This window comes from Sciurus vulgaris (genome assembly GCF_902686455.1).
Source record: "Sciurus vulgaris genome assembly, chromosome: 2".
Classification (NCBI taxonomy): Eukaryota; Metazoa; Chordata; class Mammalia; order Rodentia; family Sciuridae; genus Sciurus; species Sciurus vulgaris.
Window position 1 is genome coordinate 14,100,195 of NC_136462.1, and position 20,265 is coordinate 14,120,459.

The 20,265-nt window shown below is 32.9% G+C and overlaps 1 protein-coding gene across 1 annotated transcript in view; it reads left to right on the forward strand.

Annotated features, from left to right (window-relative positions):
* The window catches only part of LOC306654263 (tandem C2 domains nuclear protein-like), a 38,335-nt gene that overhangs the window by 7,041 nt on the left and 11,029 nt on the right, over positions 1 to 20,265 (forward strand). Inside the window, 9 exon segments of the mRNA XM_079127635.1 lie at positions 661 to 735; positions 1,530 to 1,652; positions 5,928 to 6,161; positions 12,574 to 12,741; positions 14,128 to 14,219; positions 15,583 to 15,658; positions 16,160 to 16,260; positions 16,970 to 17,086; positions 19,687 to 19,878. Of these exon segments, the coding sequence (XP_078983761.1) occupies positions 1,586 to 1,652; positions 5,928 to 6,161; positions 12,574 to 12,741; positions 14,128 to 14,219; positions 15,583 to 15,658; positions 16,160 to 16,260; positions 16,970 to 17,086; positions 19,687 to 19,878 (1,047 nt within the window). The 5' untranslated portion in view covers positions 661 to 735; positions 1,530 to 1,585.

A 20,265-nucleotide genomic window follows, 5' to 3' on the forward strand; every position in this document is an offset into this window, starting at 1 on the left:
AGAAACAAATATAGACTAGCTTTATATGAAAATATACCCATATCACTTATAAAATAGATGCAAATTAAAAGAACACAAGATGATCCCTTTCTTATCACATGGCAAAAGTCCAGCATTTGGACAACATATTTTGTTGGTGACAGAAACAGGTGTTCTCATACTTTGGGAATACAAAATGATATAGTTTCAGAGGGAAACTTAGCAATACAAGCAAAATTACACATATATACCTTTTGACCCCATAGTCCTCTATCTTACAGATATAGATTGAAAAATATATGTGCCCAGAGATATCTTGGCATTGTTTCCAGTAGCAAAAGATGAAATAATACAAATTTTTGTCTCAGTTTCAACAAAGCAACTATTAAAGGATTGAAATCAAAGGGAACTTAAACACTGAGTAGTTGCTAAGGGTAAATTTTTTATATGTGATAATGCTATTTTGGTATATATATATGTATATACACATAACTATATATATGGTTAAATATTTCAAGAAGCGTATATATTTAAAATAAGTACATACCTTTTGAAATATTTGATATTACAAATACTGTTTGTTACAAATACTGTTTGTTTTAATGTTTGAAGGGATCCATATTCAGCTGGTGAGAGCCTCTTGAAGTTTTAACCTCTGGATCCTTCTGCCATATCTTTTAGATTACTAATTAAGTCCTTATGGATGAAATTATATGATTGGAATTTATTTCAGAATAACCCAAAGGATGTTACTGGGTAAGTTGGGAGGCTGAGATAATTGAAATTAAGATTTTCATGAAATGGTAATTGTTTTATTTGGGTAATTTGGGTTTTGTTATCCTGTATTCTTTGCATATGTTTTAAATTTCCCATCAAAAAATGTATGACTTGGAAGTAGACATAAATGAAGAGAATGCATTTGAAACAAAGACCTTGAAACCAAGGTTGGAAATTGGACGTGAAGTTCTTATACAATTTTATGTTCCTCGTACATATAAAACAGACTTCCTTTATTTGAACTGTACTTTATTTATGGGGTGTTTTGTGTGTGTGTGTGTGTGTGTGTGTGTGTGAGAGAGAGAGAGAGAGATTAATATATACTTTTAATTCCAGGGATTCAAATTACATAAATTATACAGTTATTTGTTTATTGGCTCCAGTTAAAGGGATTTTGAATTACAAAATAATGGATATGGAGAAAGTAAATTTTTCATACTTTTTAATGAGTGCTATGTTTTCTTTCAAATTTTTCTTGTATGTAGTTTTAGGTATATCACTTAAGAGTAAATTGAGAATGGGATTTTTCTTTGTTGGATTTTAATATGGACATTGTTCATTAAGTAATCTTTAAGCATACCATTTTAATAATTTAAAAGAATCCTAGATTATACAAAATTCTATATGGGAACAAAAAATCTATCATCCTCTTAAATATTTTTACTTTGCAGCCTTAACATTATGTCTTATAAAGATAGATAATATGATTTATTTGATGATATCTAATGACATTAAGCACGATGATTTTGACTTGCTTTCTATTCTACCATCAGGTTTATATCAGAATTGAAAGTTTCTATCTTTTGTGTGACATTGGAAATTGAATGTAATGGCAGCAGAATTTATAAAGAGTTGCTGTAGAGGATGTTTCTATGGTGAAACAGAAAAGCACAATTGTGAGTTTTATTTTGTTTTGATTTCAGTAAACATTTTTTTAGTGCCTTATTTATGACATCATGTAATATAAGACAAATTGGGAGTGTTTCCTGACACTGTGGGGAAAACAAAACGAGAAGGCACAGTAGGTGAGTATTCCAGAACTCCAGGTATGCTGAAACAGAGGGAAGAGAGATGAATTCAACCTAGTAACCTGGAAATCACCATAAAGAAGATGACATTTGCCATGGAAGTCTGAGCAGCATTTTAGCATGCTGAGCAGAAGAAAGAGGTAGAAAGAGAATGTGATAGTTGAACATGGACAGGTGGGTGGAATGATATAGGCAAAGGCAGGTAGAGAAGTGTGTTTGGGGGACAACATTCTTGGACAAATGTTTCAACATAATAAAGGAAATTTCTAATTTATGAACAGTACATTAAAAAACACTATATAAGTGAATGACCAATGGGTGAAACTCCCATAACTTTATTATGACCCACATTTATCAAGGACCCCCTGGAGATTCCCCTTTCTATTGTATGGTTTCCTTATCTCTTCAGGGTTATGACTAGGACTTTATTTTTCTTGATTCTTTCTTATATATCTTTTAGTCTATGGCAGAGCTTCTTAATATATTTGAGTATGAGGTATATTAGTTTGTTTTCTGGTGCCTGTAACACAGTACAACTTGGTATTACAGACTAAGTTTTAACAAAAAGAGATTTCTTTTGGCTCATGGTTCTGGAGGTTCAAGGTCAAGGGGCTGCATCTGGTAATGGCCTTCTTGCTGACAGAATCCTAAGATGGTGCAGGGTCTCCTCACATAGCAAGAGACAGGAAGTGAATGTGTGTGTCCCAATCTCTTTCCCTTTTAAAAACTACTAGCATTCAGTCATGGGGATCCCACTTGATCTTATCTAATCTTCATTACTTCCCAAGGGCCCCACTTCTAAACTCATAGTTGGATTAAGTTTCCACCCTCTTAATACATCACAGTGAGAATTAAACTTCAACAAATAAATGGAGATTCTTCAGAAAACATGGAATGGTACCACCATTTGACCTAGCTATCCAGCTCCTCAGTTTATACCCAAAGGACTTAAAATCAGTATACTACAGTGACACAGCCACATCAATGTTTACAGCAACTCAGTTCACAATAGTTAAACTCTGGAACCAACCTAAGTGCCCTTCAACAGATGAATGGATAAAGAAAATGTGGGATTTGTACACAGTGGAATATTACTCAGCCTTAAAGAAGAATGAAATTGTGGCATTTGCAGGTCAATGAATGGAACTAGAGAATATTGTGCTAAGTGAAATAAGCCAGTCTCCCCAAAACCAAAGACTAAATGTTTTCTCTAATACGAATGAAGGAACTTTGAATTGTGCAGAGGGAAGTGAGGGGAGGGGTGGGTGAGTGGGGAGGGAAAGGACAATAGAATGAGATAGACATTATTACCCTACATACACATATGATTACTCTACAGGTGAGACTCAGCACCATGTACAACCAAAGGAATAAGAAAGTATGCTCCATTTATTTACAATGTGTCAAAATGCATTCTACTATCATGTATAACTCATTAGAACAAATAAAAAAAATTTTTTAAAACTTCAATCCATAAATCCTTGGAAGATATATTCAAATCATATCCAGTTCATAACAGAAGGCTTCTTTTTTACCTTAAAACATTCTGAAAGTTCCTATACTACAGTGATTGTATTCATTCTACAAATAATACTAAACATAAAGATGAACTTTAGTGTCGCTTACCTGCCTATTTTGGTCTTGCAGCTTAGGAATCACGTGTAATTTCAGAGAATGGATAAAATGGGTCACAGAAGCGAGGACAAGGGAGAGTTGATGATATGGTATATATCTAGAGTAGCATACATTTTATTTTTTGTTTTGGTGGAGATGTGTGTAGATTTGGATACTTTTGTCTCCTTGGTATTGCTTTATGTATTTGAGACTCATGTTAACCAGTCAGTAGCATTGACAACAGAATTGCTTTGTTGAAGAGTAAACAACCGACAAAATGGGAGAAAATCTGCTCTACTAGAGGATTAATATCCAGATATATATGAATAACTCAGTAACTGAACACTAAAAAACAAACAACCCAATCAATAAGTGGGCAAATGAATTGAACAGACACATTTCAAAAGAAGAAGTGTGAATGGCCAGTAATATGTAAAAATGTGCAACATCTTTAGCCACCAGAGAAATGCAAATTAAAACTACATTGAAGTTTTTTTTCACCCCAGTCAGAGTGGTGGTCATCAAGAATACAAAAAGCAATAAATTGCAGGTGGGGAGGTGGGGGGAAAATGAACCTTACATGCTGTTGGTGAGAATGTAAATCAGTACAGCCACCATGGAAATCAGTAAGGAGAGGTTCCTCAAGAAACTGAAAATAGAACTGCTGTATGATCCAGCTAAACCATTCCTGGGTATAAACCCAAAGGAATTAAGTCAGCGTACAGTAGAGATACCTGCATGCCCGTGATTATCATGGCACAATTCACAATAGCCAAGTCACGGAATCATCTACATCCTTGTTGTATATACACAATCGACTGTTATTTAGCCATAAAGAAGAATGAAATCATATCCATTTGCAGGAAAATGGGTGGCCCTATAGATCATAAATGAAAAAAGACTCAAAAACAAGTGTCACATTTTTCCTAATCTAGGGGAAAATTCCACCCTAGGAATCTAGGGTGGGGGGAAAATATGAAGGTAATCAGAAAAAGGAAGGGGATGGAATGGGGAGAGGGAGGTAAAAGGGCAATGGTGTGGGAGGGAGTGGATATGATCAAAGTATGTTATTTTTTTCTTTCTATTCTGAAGAGATATACAGAATAGAATGCATTTTGACACATCATACATAAATGGAGCAAAACTCATTCTTCTGATTGTTCTTGATGTGGAGTCACACTGGTCATGTAATCACATATGCACATAGGGTTATAATGTCCAATTCATTCTACTGTTCTTCCTATCCCCATACCCGTTCCCCTCCCTTGACTGTCTTCTGTCTAATCCAAGCACCTCTATTCTTCCTAGCCACCCCCACTCCCCTCACCCCACTTATTGTGAATTAGCAACCATATGTCAGAGAAAACATTCAGCCTTTGGTTTTTTGGGTTTGGCTTATTTCACTTAACATAATAATATTTTCTAGCTCCATCCATTTACCGGCAAATGCCATAATTTCATTCTTCTTTAAGGCTGAGTAATATTCATTGTGTATATAGCCCACTTTTCTTTATCCATTCATCTGTTGAAGGGCACTTAGGTTGGTTCCAGAGTTTAGCTATTATGAATTGAGCTGCTATAAACATTGATGTAGCTATGTCACTGTAGAATGCTGATTTTAAGTCCTTAAACTGAGGAGTGGGATAGTTGGGTCAAATGGTGGTTCCATTCCAGGTTTTCTGAGGAATCTCCACACTGCTTTCCGTAGTGGCTGCACCAATTTGCAGTCCAACCAGCAATATGTGAGTGTACCTGTCTCCCCACATCCTTGCCAAAAACTTATTGTTGCTTGTATTCTTGATAATTGCCATTCTGATTGGAGCGAGATGAAATCTTTTTTTTGATTTACATTTCTCTAATCACTAAAGATGTTGAACATTTTTTCATATATTTGTTGATCAATTGTATTTCTTCTGTGAAGTATCTGTTCAGTTCCTTAGCTCATTTATTGATTGGTTTTTAAATTTTTTTTGGTGTTAAAATTTTTGAGTTCTTTATATATCCTGGAGATTAATGCTCTGAGGTGCATGTGGTAAAGATTTTCTCCCATTCTGTAGGCTTTCTCTTCACAGCTTTTGTTGTGAAGAAACTTTTTAGTTTGAATCCATCCCTTTTATTGATTCTTGATTTTGAAGTATGTTATCTTCATGTATGAATATGCTACAATGAAACCCATTTTTAAATGTCTAGATTTCTCACTTGAAAGAGTTATGAAATTAGCTACAAAATGAACTTGTTTTTCATCAGTGAACTCTTGGGGAAATGAGACTCTTTAAAAACTACTTTTAACCATTATGATATGGTAATGTACTTTAACAAATATTGTGTTAATTGTTCAAATGTTGACTGGCCAAAATTAACAGTCTCTTAGAAGTGCTTGATAGGACTCAAGAGTATTTTATGTATCAGGAATTTCTTCTAAAATGATTAAATAAGTACTGAAGCATTCTAGGTTTAGATCATTATGTGTAACACCTATTCATATTTGTGACTTTTTTCTATTTTTATTTTTTCTTCTTTTATATGCAGCTTCTGTGGAAAGAGACCTTAAAGCAGCAATCTCAAATAGTCAGACTACCACTGTGTGTATACCTCCGTTGACTTCTGTGTCTGTAAAACCTCAGGTTGGCTGTACTGAGGATTATTTGCTTTCCAAATTACCCTCTGATGGCAAAGAAGTACCATTTGTGGTGCCTAAGTTTAAGTTATCTTATATTCAGCCCAGGGCACAAGGAACTCCTTCTCATCTGGAAGAACTTGAAGGTAAACAATAAAAGAGCAGGATTTAAAACTCAACATGCAGCATTTAAAAATATCGTTACTGCTGTTATTTTGCTTTTTTATATCTTTAATACAAAATTTATGTTAAAATTTTATATTTTGATTTTTATTTGATTTGCACTTTCTGTAGAGGAACTGAATGTATAGTGTTTTTGAATGGTCCCAGCATGAAATCTGATCAGATGAACATATTTTGTGTATCGATTTGGTGTTTTAAAACAAGAATAATATATACCTCAGCAATTGTTCACATATCTAGAAAGAAAAAAATAAAGAATTATTCTGTATTTGATCAATAAACACAAAAACAAGTAGTTTCTTATCTGCCATTTTCTAAAATGTGGCACAATGAGAAATAAGGAAACAACCAAGTAGTCCTTTTTCCTTCCCTTGTTTCCTCACTGGTCTGTACTCCCCAGACTGAATAGCTACCTGCATAGGTAGAGTCATTGACTGTTATTTGGTTTATGTTGTAGAGGCCAGGGATTAATGAAGATAAGATGAAAAAAATTTTGTGTAACTTTCTAAAATATTTTGTGTTATTCCATTGAAACACCACCAATCAGTGACTTTTCCCCCTCAAAATTTTATTAGAAAAAATTTGAACATACAGAAAAGTTGAAGAACTTAACAGTGAATACCTACCTGTGTGTCTACCACACAAAAATTCTCCTATTAACATTTTCAGTACTTATTTTTATCACATATCTCTTCACCTACCTGTTATTCTTTGCATTATTAATACCCCTTTTTTTGGCTGGGGATGGATAATGCATGTTAGAGTAAATTAAAGACATCAATACACTGTCTTCTGAATACTTAAAAGTTCAGTGATTTGTTTACAGTTTCTTCTTTTGACATAAATCTTATAGGCAACTGCCCAAGTGTATGTGTCCTGAGTTTTATGTGTATTTGTTGAAATTTAAGTATATATTTGTTGAATATTGGAAAATATATATTTATATATTATATATATAAATATGTATTCCACAATCCTATCAATATTTTTTCTGCCCTATTCTCTCTCCCCATCTCCTGGGATTCCAATTACACATATTTTGACCTTTGATAGTGTTCTATGGGGCTCTGAGACTGTTCAGTTTTTTCTAATCATATTTTTTTCTTTCTCTTATTTAGATTGGGTAATGTTGATCTCTTTTCACGTTCACAGTCTCTTACTTCTGTGATCTTCATTCTGCTATTCAGCCTATCTAATTAATGTTTTATTTTAGAAGTGCATTTTCAATTCTAGAATTTATATTTGGTTCTTTTTCATAGTTTTTGTCTCCTGTAATTTTCTGTTTTTATATTACTGCAAGCCTATTTCCTTTAAAGTTTTAAAATCTTTGCTAATTTTAACATCTAGGTCATCTAGATTTGGATTCTGTGACTTAAACCTTTTTTCTTGAGAATGGATTACACTTTCCAGTTTCTTTGTATATGGAATAATTTTGAATTGTATTCTTGACATTGAATGTTACATTGTGGATACTCTAGATTTAGTTACCTTGTTCTGAGAAATTCTTTCTCCCTCCTCCTCTCCCTTCCTTCCCCTTGTTTCCTTCCTTTGTCCCTCCCTCCCATCAGATACATAACTTGGTTGAATGTGGACTACAAATTCTGTCTTGGCAGCAACCTTGTATGGTGATTCATGTATCAGTCAGATATTTAAGCAGCTTTCCTTCATAAAATTTGGGACTCTCTCCTTTCCAGGATTCCCACCTTTCTTTCCAGCAGCTCTGGTTGCCTGGAATTTCTCTCTGGTTTTTCTGTGCATTTGCTATTGGAGTTTTATGTATCCTGTGTGGTGTCAACTTTGACCTGTTCTCAGGCTAAAAGTTATCAAAAAACAGGTAACTCGCTTTAGGCCCTTACCTTTTTTCCAAGAGTCAACTCCTGTCCAGAATCTGCACTACTTTTCTTTTTTCTTCAGGGCTTTTGCTTTGTTTTCACCCTGGAGTTTGTTGTTATCTGTAGGAGAGTTGGGTCTGGTAGAAGGGATTTTTGTTTTTGGAAAGAAGGAAAGATGAACCCAGTGCATATCAAGTATCTCTCAAAAATAGTTTTTCTACTGTCACACATAACTAAAAAGAACCAATTAAAAAAATAGTTCTTGTTCACAGGACACGATCAGTTGATCTTACTGCTTTTTTTCATACTTGTTAACAACATTAGGACTAAACTGTGCAAGTAATCTCATAATGTTTTATTCATATCATACTTGGCGAACATGTTTTCATATTCATTCCTTTTTTTTGTTGGTATCAGGGATTGAACCCAGGGACACTTTACCACTGAGTCACATTCCCAGCCCTTTTTGGTATTTTATTTAGAGACAGGGTCTTGCTGAGTTGCTAAGGGCCTCATGTAAGTTGCTGAGGCTGGCTTTGAACTCATGATCCTCCTGCCTCAGCCTCCTGAGATGCTGGGATTATAGGCATGCACCACCATGCCTGGCTTATTCATTGCTTTTTAATGGCTCCATAGTATTTCATCATATGGGTGTATAGTAATTGTTTAATAAATTCTCTATTCTGAGACATACAGGCTATTTTTATGTATTATTTTTATCATCAGGAAAAAAGTAAGAAATAGCTACCTAGAAATATATTATGACTTTTCTTTTTTCTCATTGCACTCACTAGAAAATAAACTGCATTTGGAGTTGAATGAGTGAAAAAATTAACTCTTAAATTGTAGGTTCATTGAGGATGTAACAGACATCTAATTTTTATATATTGAAGAAATTCCTAAAAAAATTTTTAGTTGTAGATGGACACAATTCATTATTTTTTATTCATATGTGGTGTTGAGGATCAAACCCAGTGCCTCATGTATCCTAGGCAAGCGCTCTGCCACTGAGCCACAACCCCAGCCCAGAAAATTACTTTATTTTCTTAGATTCAAGAAAGTACTCTTGGAGCATGAGTCATATGTGTGTAGGTATGTGTGTGGATGCATTGCGAGTGATGAACTGAGATGGAGGACAAATTTTTGAGAAGATAGACCCCTATCAATAGTGACTATAATTATGTTTGAAATATTTGAAGTTTTTACTTGATAATAGGTGTTATTACAACTGTACCTTACTGCCTTAATAAAAAAATTTTACTATTATCATTGTGCTGTTTTTGTGTTTTCACATATCTACTACTTGTCCACTAAGAATATGCATTTCAAATTTAAAGAATTTTAAATTTGGCTCTTGAGAGGGGTAAGCTACCATGTAACTTTACATTTGGTTTTATAGTTTAGTAAATTGAGAGAAATTCTACTTGAATGTAAAAAAATATCACAATATACTATCTCAGGGGAAAATTGGCTATCTCTAGTGAGAATTACTCACATAAAGGAAAAATGAAATGAGAATAGTGTATTCTTTTTAAAGTATAGCTTATTAAGCTTGTAAATCATCTTGGTGGTAATACTGTAGAACAATTTCTTCCTAAATATCAGTGCTACTCAGGTCACCTTAAAGATTTTGTGTCACTGTTTGCCAAGTGATTTCAGTGTCAGTTTATAAGGTGTGCAGGTGGTGACTCTGACATCACACTTCCTTTTAGGCTTCTCTCTCCTATGTGCTATACTTGATTGTAACCATTATTTGAACCAGGGTGAGGATAAAATCCCATTTAATATTCCATATTTTACTTTTCTCTTCCTACATCTAGGCAGAATCACTTGTTTTATTGTTTAGATAAATTCAAAAAACACCAGTTTCTGTGTGTTCCATTTTAAGTGGGACAAAAAGAATTAAAAGATGACAGTAACTTAAGCCTTTAAGCCTTGGAAAAACTTTATTGTATGTCTGTATTTTATTCCCCAAATGATTATTAACCTTATGGAATTTCTTAATTATAAGATATACACACATAGGTAAATGCACAAAACAGAAACACATGGTACAATAATTTATTACAAAGCAAAACATCTGTGTAGTCCGCACCCAGGTAAATAAATAGAGTATCATCAGCAACCCCAAAAGCCTCCCTTTCCCCTTTCTGTCAGTCACCCAGTGTAATCAGAGTTGCATTTTGTGTTATTAACACAAATTGTACAAATTAATGGGTTTTACTGAGACATTTCCTTGCATGCCTGTGTAGTGCAAGGATTATGTCCACCCTCTGGTCTGCCCCTCTCATCCTGCCCTTTCTCCCTACTCCCTTGGGTCCCCTTCCCAGCTCCTAATAGTTACTTTTCTACTTGGTCATCTTTTTATAATTTAATATTGTTTTTTGAGTTTCCACATATAAGAGAAAACATGCAATGCTGGCCTTCCTGGTCTGGCTTGTTTTTCCTTCGTGACAGGATTTCATTCTTTTTATGCCTTAATACATACTTCACTGTGTATATGTGCCATATTTTCTTTATCCATTAGTCTGTTGATGGCCCCTAAACTGATTCCATGTCTTGGCTGTAGTGACAAGTGCCTCAGTAAACATGGGTATGCAGGTGTCTTGCATGCTGACTTCATTTCCTTCAGATATATACCTCACCTAGGAGTAGGGTCAGTGGATCATCTGGTGATTTTATTTTTAGTTTTTTTACAATCATTATAAGTTTCTAGTTATTCTTCTTACCAAGTAAGCACATTTCCCTTAATTGTGGTTTAATTTCTTTTTTGTTTTCTGATCTTTATTTAAATGAAATGATACCAGTATATATTCTTTTATGTTTTTTCATTCAACATTGAGATTCAAGTTGTTAGTAGTTTCAGTTTGTTTTCAGTATTTGTGTGTAAGTGTACATTACAGTTTATTCTAAATGGCATACAGTAGTTTTCTGTATAGCATATTCTAAGGTATCTTTATATAGCAAGTATATACTACTTTTTATTTTACTGTTATTTACATTTGAGGTTCTTTTTCAATTTTTGGCTATTATGGATAATGATACTTAGAAACTTTCTTGTACGTGTCTCTTAGTGTACACATGTAGCAATTTCAGTTGGATATATGTCTACAATGGCATCGTTGAGTCATAGAGTATAAATATCTTCAGCTTTAGTAGAAACTGCCAAGTGGTTATTTACAGTGATTATGTCAATTTACATTCCCAAGAGCAGAGTATAATTGTTTACATTGCTTCTTGTCAAATGTTTGCTCTTGGCAATATTTTTAGTTGTAACTATACTGGTGTGTAGTAATATCTCATTGAATTTAAACTAATTTTCCTCATGACTAATGAGGTTGTTGGCCTCTTAAGTACCCATTTAATTCATAAGCCAATTTATATTGAGGTTTGTCTATCCTTTTCGTACTGATTTATAGGAGTTCCTCATATGAACTCTTGCCATTTATATCTTCTCCCACTCCATGGGTTACCTTTGTACTCTCTTAGTTTTTTTTTTTTTTTTTTTTTAACATTTTTAGTTGCAGATGGACACAGTACCTTTATTTGGTTTATTTAGTTGTATATGGTGCTGGGGATTGAACCCAGTGCCTCACACATGCTAGGCAAATACTCTACCTCTGAGCCACAACCCCTGCCCTCTCTTACTTTTGATAAATGGAAATTTTGACTTTTAGTATAGCTGAATACTTTTGTAGTTAATATGTTCTGTGTTCCATGTAAGTAGTATTTCTCTGTCCTAAGTTTGTAAAAAACTTACAAGTTAACTATAGCTTTACTTGTTTGCCTTTGGCACTTAATTTAAATTCACAACCCTCATAGAATTAATTTTTGTGAATATATTTGGTTGAATGAAGGCTTATAATTTTTCCATATCAATATTGAATTGTCTTAACACTTTAGAGAAAAGACTATACTGTCCCCACTGCTGTGCAGGGCCACCTCAGTTGTAAATCAAGTATCTATAAAAACTGGGTACCTCTTGTATTCTGTTTCATTGATCTATTTTTCTGTCAATGTGCCAATATTCTATTCTTCTACCCTATAGAGAAAATCTTTTGATTTTTTTCTTAAAGATTATCTTTTTTGCTTATTCTTAGTTCTTGGTGTTTCCATATAAATATTTTTATTCATCTTCTTGTTACTCGATTTCTAACTTAATTGCATATAAATGTTCTGTATCTCTTGAAAAGGGTGTATCACTAAGAAAAAATTTTTTTCCAGTTAAAAGATGTTCTGTATGTTAGTAAAAAAAATAAGAGGAAACTCAGATTACGAAATATAGAACTGTCTATAGGTCAAAGAGAAAATGCTAAAAATTTACTAGATTATCTTAAGAACAAGATTACTGACTGATCCCTTGCACAATAGTTCACATAGTTAGAACTCCATAAATGCATGCTGATTTTTTTAAGCTATCAAAGACATGTAATTTAGTATTACTTGAGAGAAAACATTTTTTCCTTTGCCTTGAGTATACCACTTGTTGGTTAATAACACCAAAGAGAGGATGTTGTAAAACATTAGAAACACTTGCTTTCAGGATCTGCCAGAGCATCTTTTGGAGATCGAAAGGTGGAACTTTCGGGTTCGGCCCAGCATGGGCCCAACTATGATGTGTACAACCCATTCTATATGTATCAGCACTTTTCACCTGACTTGAGCCGGCGCTTTCCTCCTCATTCAGAAGCGACAAGACTGTATGGATCAGGTATGAAAAGATTTTTTGTGCTTTTCCTCTGTGTATCTCCTTAACAAATTTAGCAATCAAATTAAATCTAAGACCTGGAAGATATGATTTTTATTATTAAAAATAATTTTTAAATAAGAGAAAAGCAGACTTCAAAGTGTTGTGATAAACAACATGACTAGTTTAAAAACTGAAAGATTAATGCATTATGTCTATTGGTTGTTACAAATTTTATTTAATTTTTCCTTTTTGAAAGTTATTTTTAGATCATGTTTATTCATGTATACACCATGTATCCCATAAACTCTATAACAGATATTTACAAACTTTTTCTTTCATGTTCTAGTTAGAGTGATGAGTTTAAAAACTTATGTGATTAGAAATATAAACAGAATAGAAAATACTTAAGTAACTATGGAACTTTAGTTTCATATTTGAAACTATTCCAATTATAAACTATCATGTGTGTCTGTAATTCACAAAATCCCCCGTTTTTTAGGATAATTAGTATATAGCTATCTCTGCCACTGGATTCAGGGTGGGGCGCTGAAAATAAAGAAGAGATATTTACCACTGGGCCTGTTTTGTGTTTCCCACTGTGTTAGAATATAAGTTGATTTACTGAGTTCAGAAGGATACTAGAAAGGAGCACATAAGATTCAGAATTCATTTTTATTAATGTGATAAGTGCTCATTAAATAGTTGAAGTACATATAGCACAGTACTTATATCCTCTTAGATATTCTTCTCAGATGAAGGATTGAGGAATGTGAGCAAAAATCCATTTTGATGTGGATATGAAAATGTGTTGTTTGAATTTCTTTTGATTTCTGTTTCAAACAAAAGTAAAATAACGAAAACATTCTGGTGTGAATCTACATTGTGTACAACCATAGAAATGAAAAGTTGTACCACATTTATGTGCAATGAATCAAAATGCAGTCTGTAAAAATTTAAAATAATTTTAATTAAAAAGTAAAATAACGAAAAATGTTATAGATCTCATCAGATGACTTTATTTCTTATATAGATTTGCACATAATATTTATGATGTATTCCTATAGAGATTTAGCTTATGATAATTAGGTGGAATTTCAGTGTGTCATTTTCTTTTCTATAAAAATAAGTACTTTGAAGCCGGCTGTGGTGCCACATGCCTATAATCCCAGCAGTTTGGGAAGCTGAGGCAGAAGGATCAAGAGTTCAAAACCAGCCTCAGAAAAAGCAAGGTGCTAAAGCAACTCAGTGAGACTCTATCTCTAAATAAAATACAAAATAGCTCTGGGGATGTGGCTCAGTGGTCAGGTGCCCCTGAGTTCAATTTCCAGTCCCCTTCCCCCCCAAAGAAAAACAAAGAAACAAAACAAAACAAAACAAAATCAGCACTTATTTCTTTTCCCTGTGTAGTTTGTGATCTAAGGACTAGCAAATTTCCTGGTTCCCCCGGCCTAAGCAAATCTATGTTTGATCTTACAAGTTCATCTCAGAGATTCATCCAGGTAAAGTAGTTATATAAATTTTATTACATGTGATAATTTTTTCAAATTAAAAATTCTGAAATGTTTAAATTACGTTAGAAATAACATGCTTTTGTGGATATATCTATTCTAATATTTGGACAATAAATACATTTCCCATATGTATTATTTTAGGAAGTTCTCATTTGAGTAATGAAAAGCAATATGTTTCTTTTGTTTGTTTTTTGTGAATTTTCTCTCTCAGTGGTATGCACTTAAGGAATCTTGAGGCAGTTAGAATTTTAAATGGTATAGTTAAAGTACTTATCGACTTTCTTTATTGAAAGTTATTATTAAAAAATTAGCATTCCTATCAAGGTGTAGAGCTTTATTCACTGATATTAATGCAGTATCCTACTTTTGAGTTATTTTGTTTTTGTATTTTGTGGTACTGAGGATCGAACCCAGAACCTTATGCATGCTAGGCAAGCTCTCTACCACTGAGCTATGTCCTCAGCCCTTTTGAAAATTTTATTTTGAGGCAGATTCTTGCTAGATTGTCCAGGTCAGCCTCAGACTTGCAGTCCTCCTGCCTCACCCTCCCGAGTAGCTGGGATTACGAGCATGCGCAACTGCAGCCAGAGATAACTTTTTTGATAATTTAAAAAGTTTTAATTTTTAGTGCAAATAAACTATGACCATTTAAAATTAGAAGATTGTGATAAGCAAAGTAAAATGACAAATCATCTGTATTCCTATAAGTGAAAGTAAAATCTGTGCAAATGTTTTTATATATACTTGTGGTCTTCTTCACATGTAATTATATATACTTACAGTTTTACAATGGACATTATTCTAAATCATCCTTAATAATTCTGTCAAGTTAATTTCTTGCAGACTTAATTCTTTATAGCAGCAATTCTTTATCATGCATCAGAATTATTTGGAGAACTTGTTAGAATATAGATTGCCATCCCTTGCCACCCAGAATTTTTGATGCAGCAGCCCTGTGGTGGAGCCTGAGTTTTTATTTCTACCAGAGGGACCATATTTTAATAATGCTGTTTTGCAGGTTTTTAGGTACCTGGGCATTTCCAAACATATTCTGATTGTCATTAATGTTTTTGTATGGAATTAAGATAATCTCCTTCTCTTTATTATAAAATCAAACCAAAATCAGCAGAGACTTTCCAATATATTACTTAGTAAGATGTTTAAGATTTTTCTGATAACACACAGAGAAAACTTATTTTCTCTTTAACTATCCAAAAGTGGGAATTTCTCCAGTAGTAACACTGTCAAAATGATTAACATGCAGTTTGATACTAGGGTAGATACTGGGGCATAAGAATAAGAATCCTTAAAGTTTGATATATAATTTCTAACTAAAAAATTCTATTTGTAGAGACATGATTCATTGTCTAGTGTACCCAGCAGTACATCTTCAAGAAAAAATTCTCAGGGGAGTAACAGAAGCCTGGGTAAGAAATATAAGATTCCATTTTTATACTCATTAGTAATTTGAAAGTGAACATGATCAACTAAAAACAAAAGTTCTACATGATTATATCTGTGTTGACAGTATTGTCTGCATGTAGATACTCAGATCAGATGGTCCATTTCTCAGTGGTCAGTATGAATCAGTTTTTAAAATGTGAAGCTGTTAAATATCTTTGTATGTTTGTTTTAAAGTAGATGAATGAAGAAAGTTCCAGAAGCATACAGTACTAAAACCATATAAACATTTTTTGGAAAGTGTTTTTCAAAGCTTTAACTTAAATGCCTCACACTACAATTTGGTTAAAATTTTAAACTGTGAAGTTTTTATAGTTTATGTCACCTCTTGTCTTTAATAAAACATAGAAGTATGACTTTTGCCCTACTAAATCGGAAACTTTAAAAAGTAATTGTGGGCATTTTTCAGTTGTGCTCTTAAAATTGAATTTATAAGATTACATCTTTTGTCTTTTTTTACAATTCAGATACAATTACTCTCTCAGGAGATGAGAGAGATTTTGGCAGATTGAATGTGAAATTGTTTTATAATTCTTCAGTGGAGCAGATCTGGATCACAGTTTTACAGGTAAGTTAGTATAGTTAGTACCAACTTTTATAACAAAATTATATATTTAGACACCTGCTGTTGCTCTCTTCTGAGGAAAGGGTTAATAGTTGGGAATTTAGGGTTTTATAGTGTTTTGCAGGAAATAGTACTTAATAAAGCATTTAAGAAGCAGGCTTGGCGGTGCACACCTGTAATCCAGTGACTTGGGAGGCTGAAGCAGGAGGATTCCAAGTTTGAGGCCTCTCTCAAAATAAAAAACAAAAAGGGTTGGGGATGAAGCTCAGTGGTAGAGTGCCCAGAGTTCAGTTCCCAGTACCAAAGAAAAAAAAAAAAAAAGCATTTAAGAAAATAAACATGTAGTGTAATGAGTATATTTTTTATGAATATATTTATTTATTTTTTATGTGGTGCTAAGGATTGAACCAAATGCCTCACATGGGTTAGGCAAGCGCTCTGCCACTGAGCCACAACCCCAGCCCTATATGTATGTCTTTAACTTCAAGAGAAAAATTAATGTATCTGTATTTAATATCAATTTTTTTAATGTGGATGAAACATGAAGTCTCAGTATATACTAAGGTTTATTTTAGAAATCTTTAAAGTCATTCAGTGTACAAAATATTTATATTTAAAATTTTTATCCAAAGCCATTAACTCAACAAACATATCAAATATTTGTGTTGTCTGATTCCTTTGTAAAATTCTAACTACACTTTTAATTTTTTAGTGCATAGATTTAAGTTGGCCTTCTAGTTATGGTGATACTCCCACTGTTTCTGTAAAGGGAATACTAACATTGCCCAAACCAGTGCATTTCAAGTCATCAGCAAAGGAAGCTTCTCATGTAAGTAACTGTTTATGTTTGAATTTCTTTTCTGTTTTTCTAATAGCTATCACTTTTATCCCTGTAAAGAATAAGAAAGTGTTTTACTTTTAGGAAACTAAAAGTTATGTATTCCTTAAAATTAAAGATAATTTTAAGTCTCAAAATGTTTTGACATTTTATTGTCTAATATTAAGATGCAATTAAAAAGAAAATTTTGATCACTAAAATATATATAGGATTAACAATATATAAGAAATCTTTTTGAAAGAAAAATAAATGTGTATGTTTTCATTTTTTCTTGTGCCTAACATTGGCTTTGAAAAATAATTGCACAATTGCAATTAATCACTTTTAAGTACTTCCAGTCACTGTAACTGGAGGACTTTATGGACCTGGCTTTCATAAATTCTTATTTTCACATTAATGCATGTTCATTATTATCTTTTGATATAGTTGAAAACTTATGGTTTTATATAAAAATGAAAAGGTATCTTCTAAAAGAGCATATCATTTAAAAATAGAATTCAAATGACTAACAAAGCATTACTCTTGTTATCAATCATAGCAATACAGATTTAAATTACATATTGATCTTTCTCTTTTTTTCTTCTTGAAATAAGGAAATATTTTACAGGTATGCTAGAATATACAACTTTCTGGAAATGCTTTTGACAGTATACATCAAAACCTTATATATTTCTACTTTTTAACATAGTAATTCTACTTGGAATCTACTCCTTGGAAATAATCTAAAATCCAAACAAAACTATATAAAATATTCTTGGTGATTTTTCGTAGTGAAAAAGTTAAAAACAATCTCAGAGTCTCATAAAGGACCTGACGGTATACCCATTTAATTAATTTCTTAAGGCTGCTGTTAAAAAAAAAAAAAAAAAAAAAAAAAAAAAAGTACCACAAACTGGATGGCTTTAAAATAACAGAAGTTTGGTACTAGGGATAGAGCTCAATGATAGAGAGTGCTTGTATAGCATGTGTAAGACCCTGGGTTCAATCCCTAGCATCGGAAAAAAAAAAAAAAATTGAAATCCAAAATCAAGGTATCAGCAATGTTGGTTCCTTTTCTGAGGGAGAATCTGTCCACTCTTCTCTCCCAGATTCTGTGATGGCCAGCAATCTTTGGCTTTCCTTATTTCTTGTCTTGGGTGATGCGTAACTTTGGCCTTTGCCTCCATCTTCATATGGTGTTCTCCCTGTTTCTGTGTCTTCACATGGCCACCTACTTACAAAGACACTACTCATACTGGATTGGGGTCCACCCTACACCCATATTACCTTATTTTAACTTTACTAATTACATCGGCAATAACCCCGTTTGCAAATGATGTCCTTTCTGATGTACTGGGGGTTAGAACTTTGGATATGACACAATTCAACCCATAACACTATGTGATAGAATACTAGGCATCTGTGAAAAATAATGTATAGGAAGAGTTTTTAAGGATGGGGTAAATTAGAGAAAAAGGCAGTGATCAAAAATTGGTGTGTGTAATGTATATATCAGGATCTCACTTTATGAAAACATGTATCATAGAAAGCCTAGATGGAAAAAAGCTTAACTCTGGCTATAATTCTACCACTCAAGGTTGAATACTTTCTGAATTAAACAATTTTACTTCTTTAAAAATTAACTAAATTAACTTAGGAAAGTTAGTGGGGAAAATGTTAGTTTATTGGAACCTACATCGGATCTTTCATTTTTAACATTTATTTTTATATAGTAAATTTTTGGGAGATCCCTATTGTGACACAATGTGGAAAATGTGAAGTAAACCTGCATACTTGCTTAATTTGTAAACTTGTTTAACATTTTATGTGTAATGTATACTGTCAGAGTGGTCCTGTGGCTTGAAAGCCTTAAAGAAAAAGTTCAGTAGTGGGGAGATTCTAGAAACATTATTCTGACTGTGCAGATGTAAGCTATTTAGTGAGAGTGAAAATGTGGCCACAGTCTCAAAAATAATGTATTTTAGTTGCTTAGATAGCTTGCCTTTTCAAAAGAATGCACTAAAGACGGAAAGAAGGAAGTGTATAGAAAAGAATGGTCTAGTGTTTAGTCTCCTTTAAGGAGATAATTTAAATCTCTCCATGTGATAATTCAAGATTCTGGGCACTGAAGGTGCTCACATGTGAGATTGTTGCACTACTTTCACTGTTGAAGAATTGTGGTGAATAGCAGGAAGGATGTCCTAGATCCAAAGATGAAAAAAAGTTTAATTTTTAAAAAGGGTAAAAGCTATATTCCGGTGAGCTCAGTGTTGATATTGACCTGAAATCCTAGGTAATTAAAAGGGTGATTTGTGAAGGTAGGGAAGGTAGTATCCAGAATAAACTCTGGAAAAACAAGTATGGCTCTTCTCATTTTCATTTACATTAAAAAATTTTTTAAATTATGTTGTTATATTGTGTCATATACTGATAAATAACAAATCCCATGAGTATGTACAACTAAAATGTACCAATAAAAAAAGTGGAAAAAATATTCTTTATTGTTGTAAAAAAATTAAATATGCCTTTTCTATATATAAAGTAAAATATCATTTTGTAGTAGTATATCAAACTTTTTTCATCCAATTATATATTTTTTCTTGTTTTTTAAGGTCATTGAATTTTTGGAAACTTTTGTATTTGCTATTAAACTACAACATTTACAAACTGTAAGACTTGTATTTAAGATTCAAACCCAAACTCCCAGGAAGAAAACCATTGGAGAATGCTCTGTGTCACTCAGAACTCTCAGCACACAGGAAATGGATTACTCTTTGGATATAATACCACCTTCAAAATTTTCTGTAAGTGATAATACTATGTAATGTTAAAAGTATTTTGTACTCTTAGAATTGCTTAATGAGGAGGATTTTGTTTGTGGAGGATAACTTGAACACTTTAGAATATTAATTATGGAATCTGTAAAAGTTTAAGGAAGTAATATTTCAGAAATAATTGATGAAAGGTCAACATAACTGTTTCTCTATTTTAAAATAACCTTGGGTTACCTTCTGCTAGCACATTATTTATTAATATTTCATCAAGTACAATAACCCTGAAGTACGAAAAACTTTAATACATTTTTAAAAGTTTTTCTAGTACCTGATGACTTGGGAAAATCAACAAAGAATCATAAGGTCAAAGTCCAAACTAAATCTGAGATTGCCCTGATAGAGATTAGGGAAGTTGGT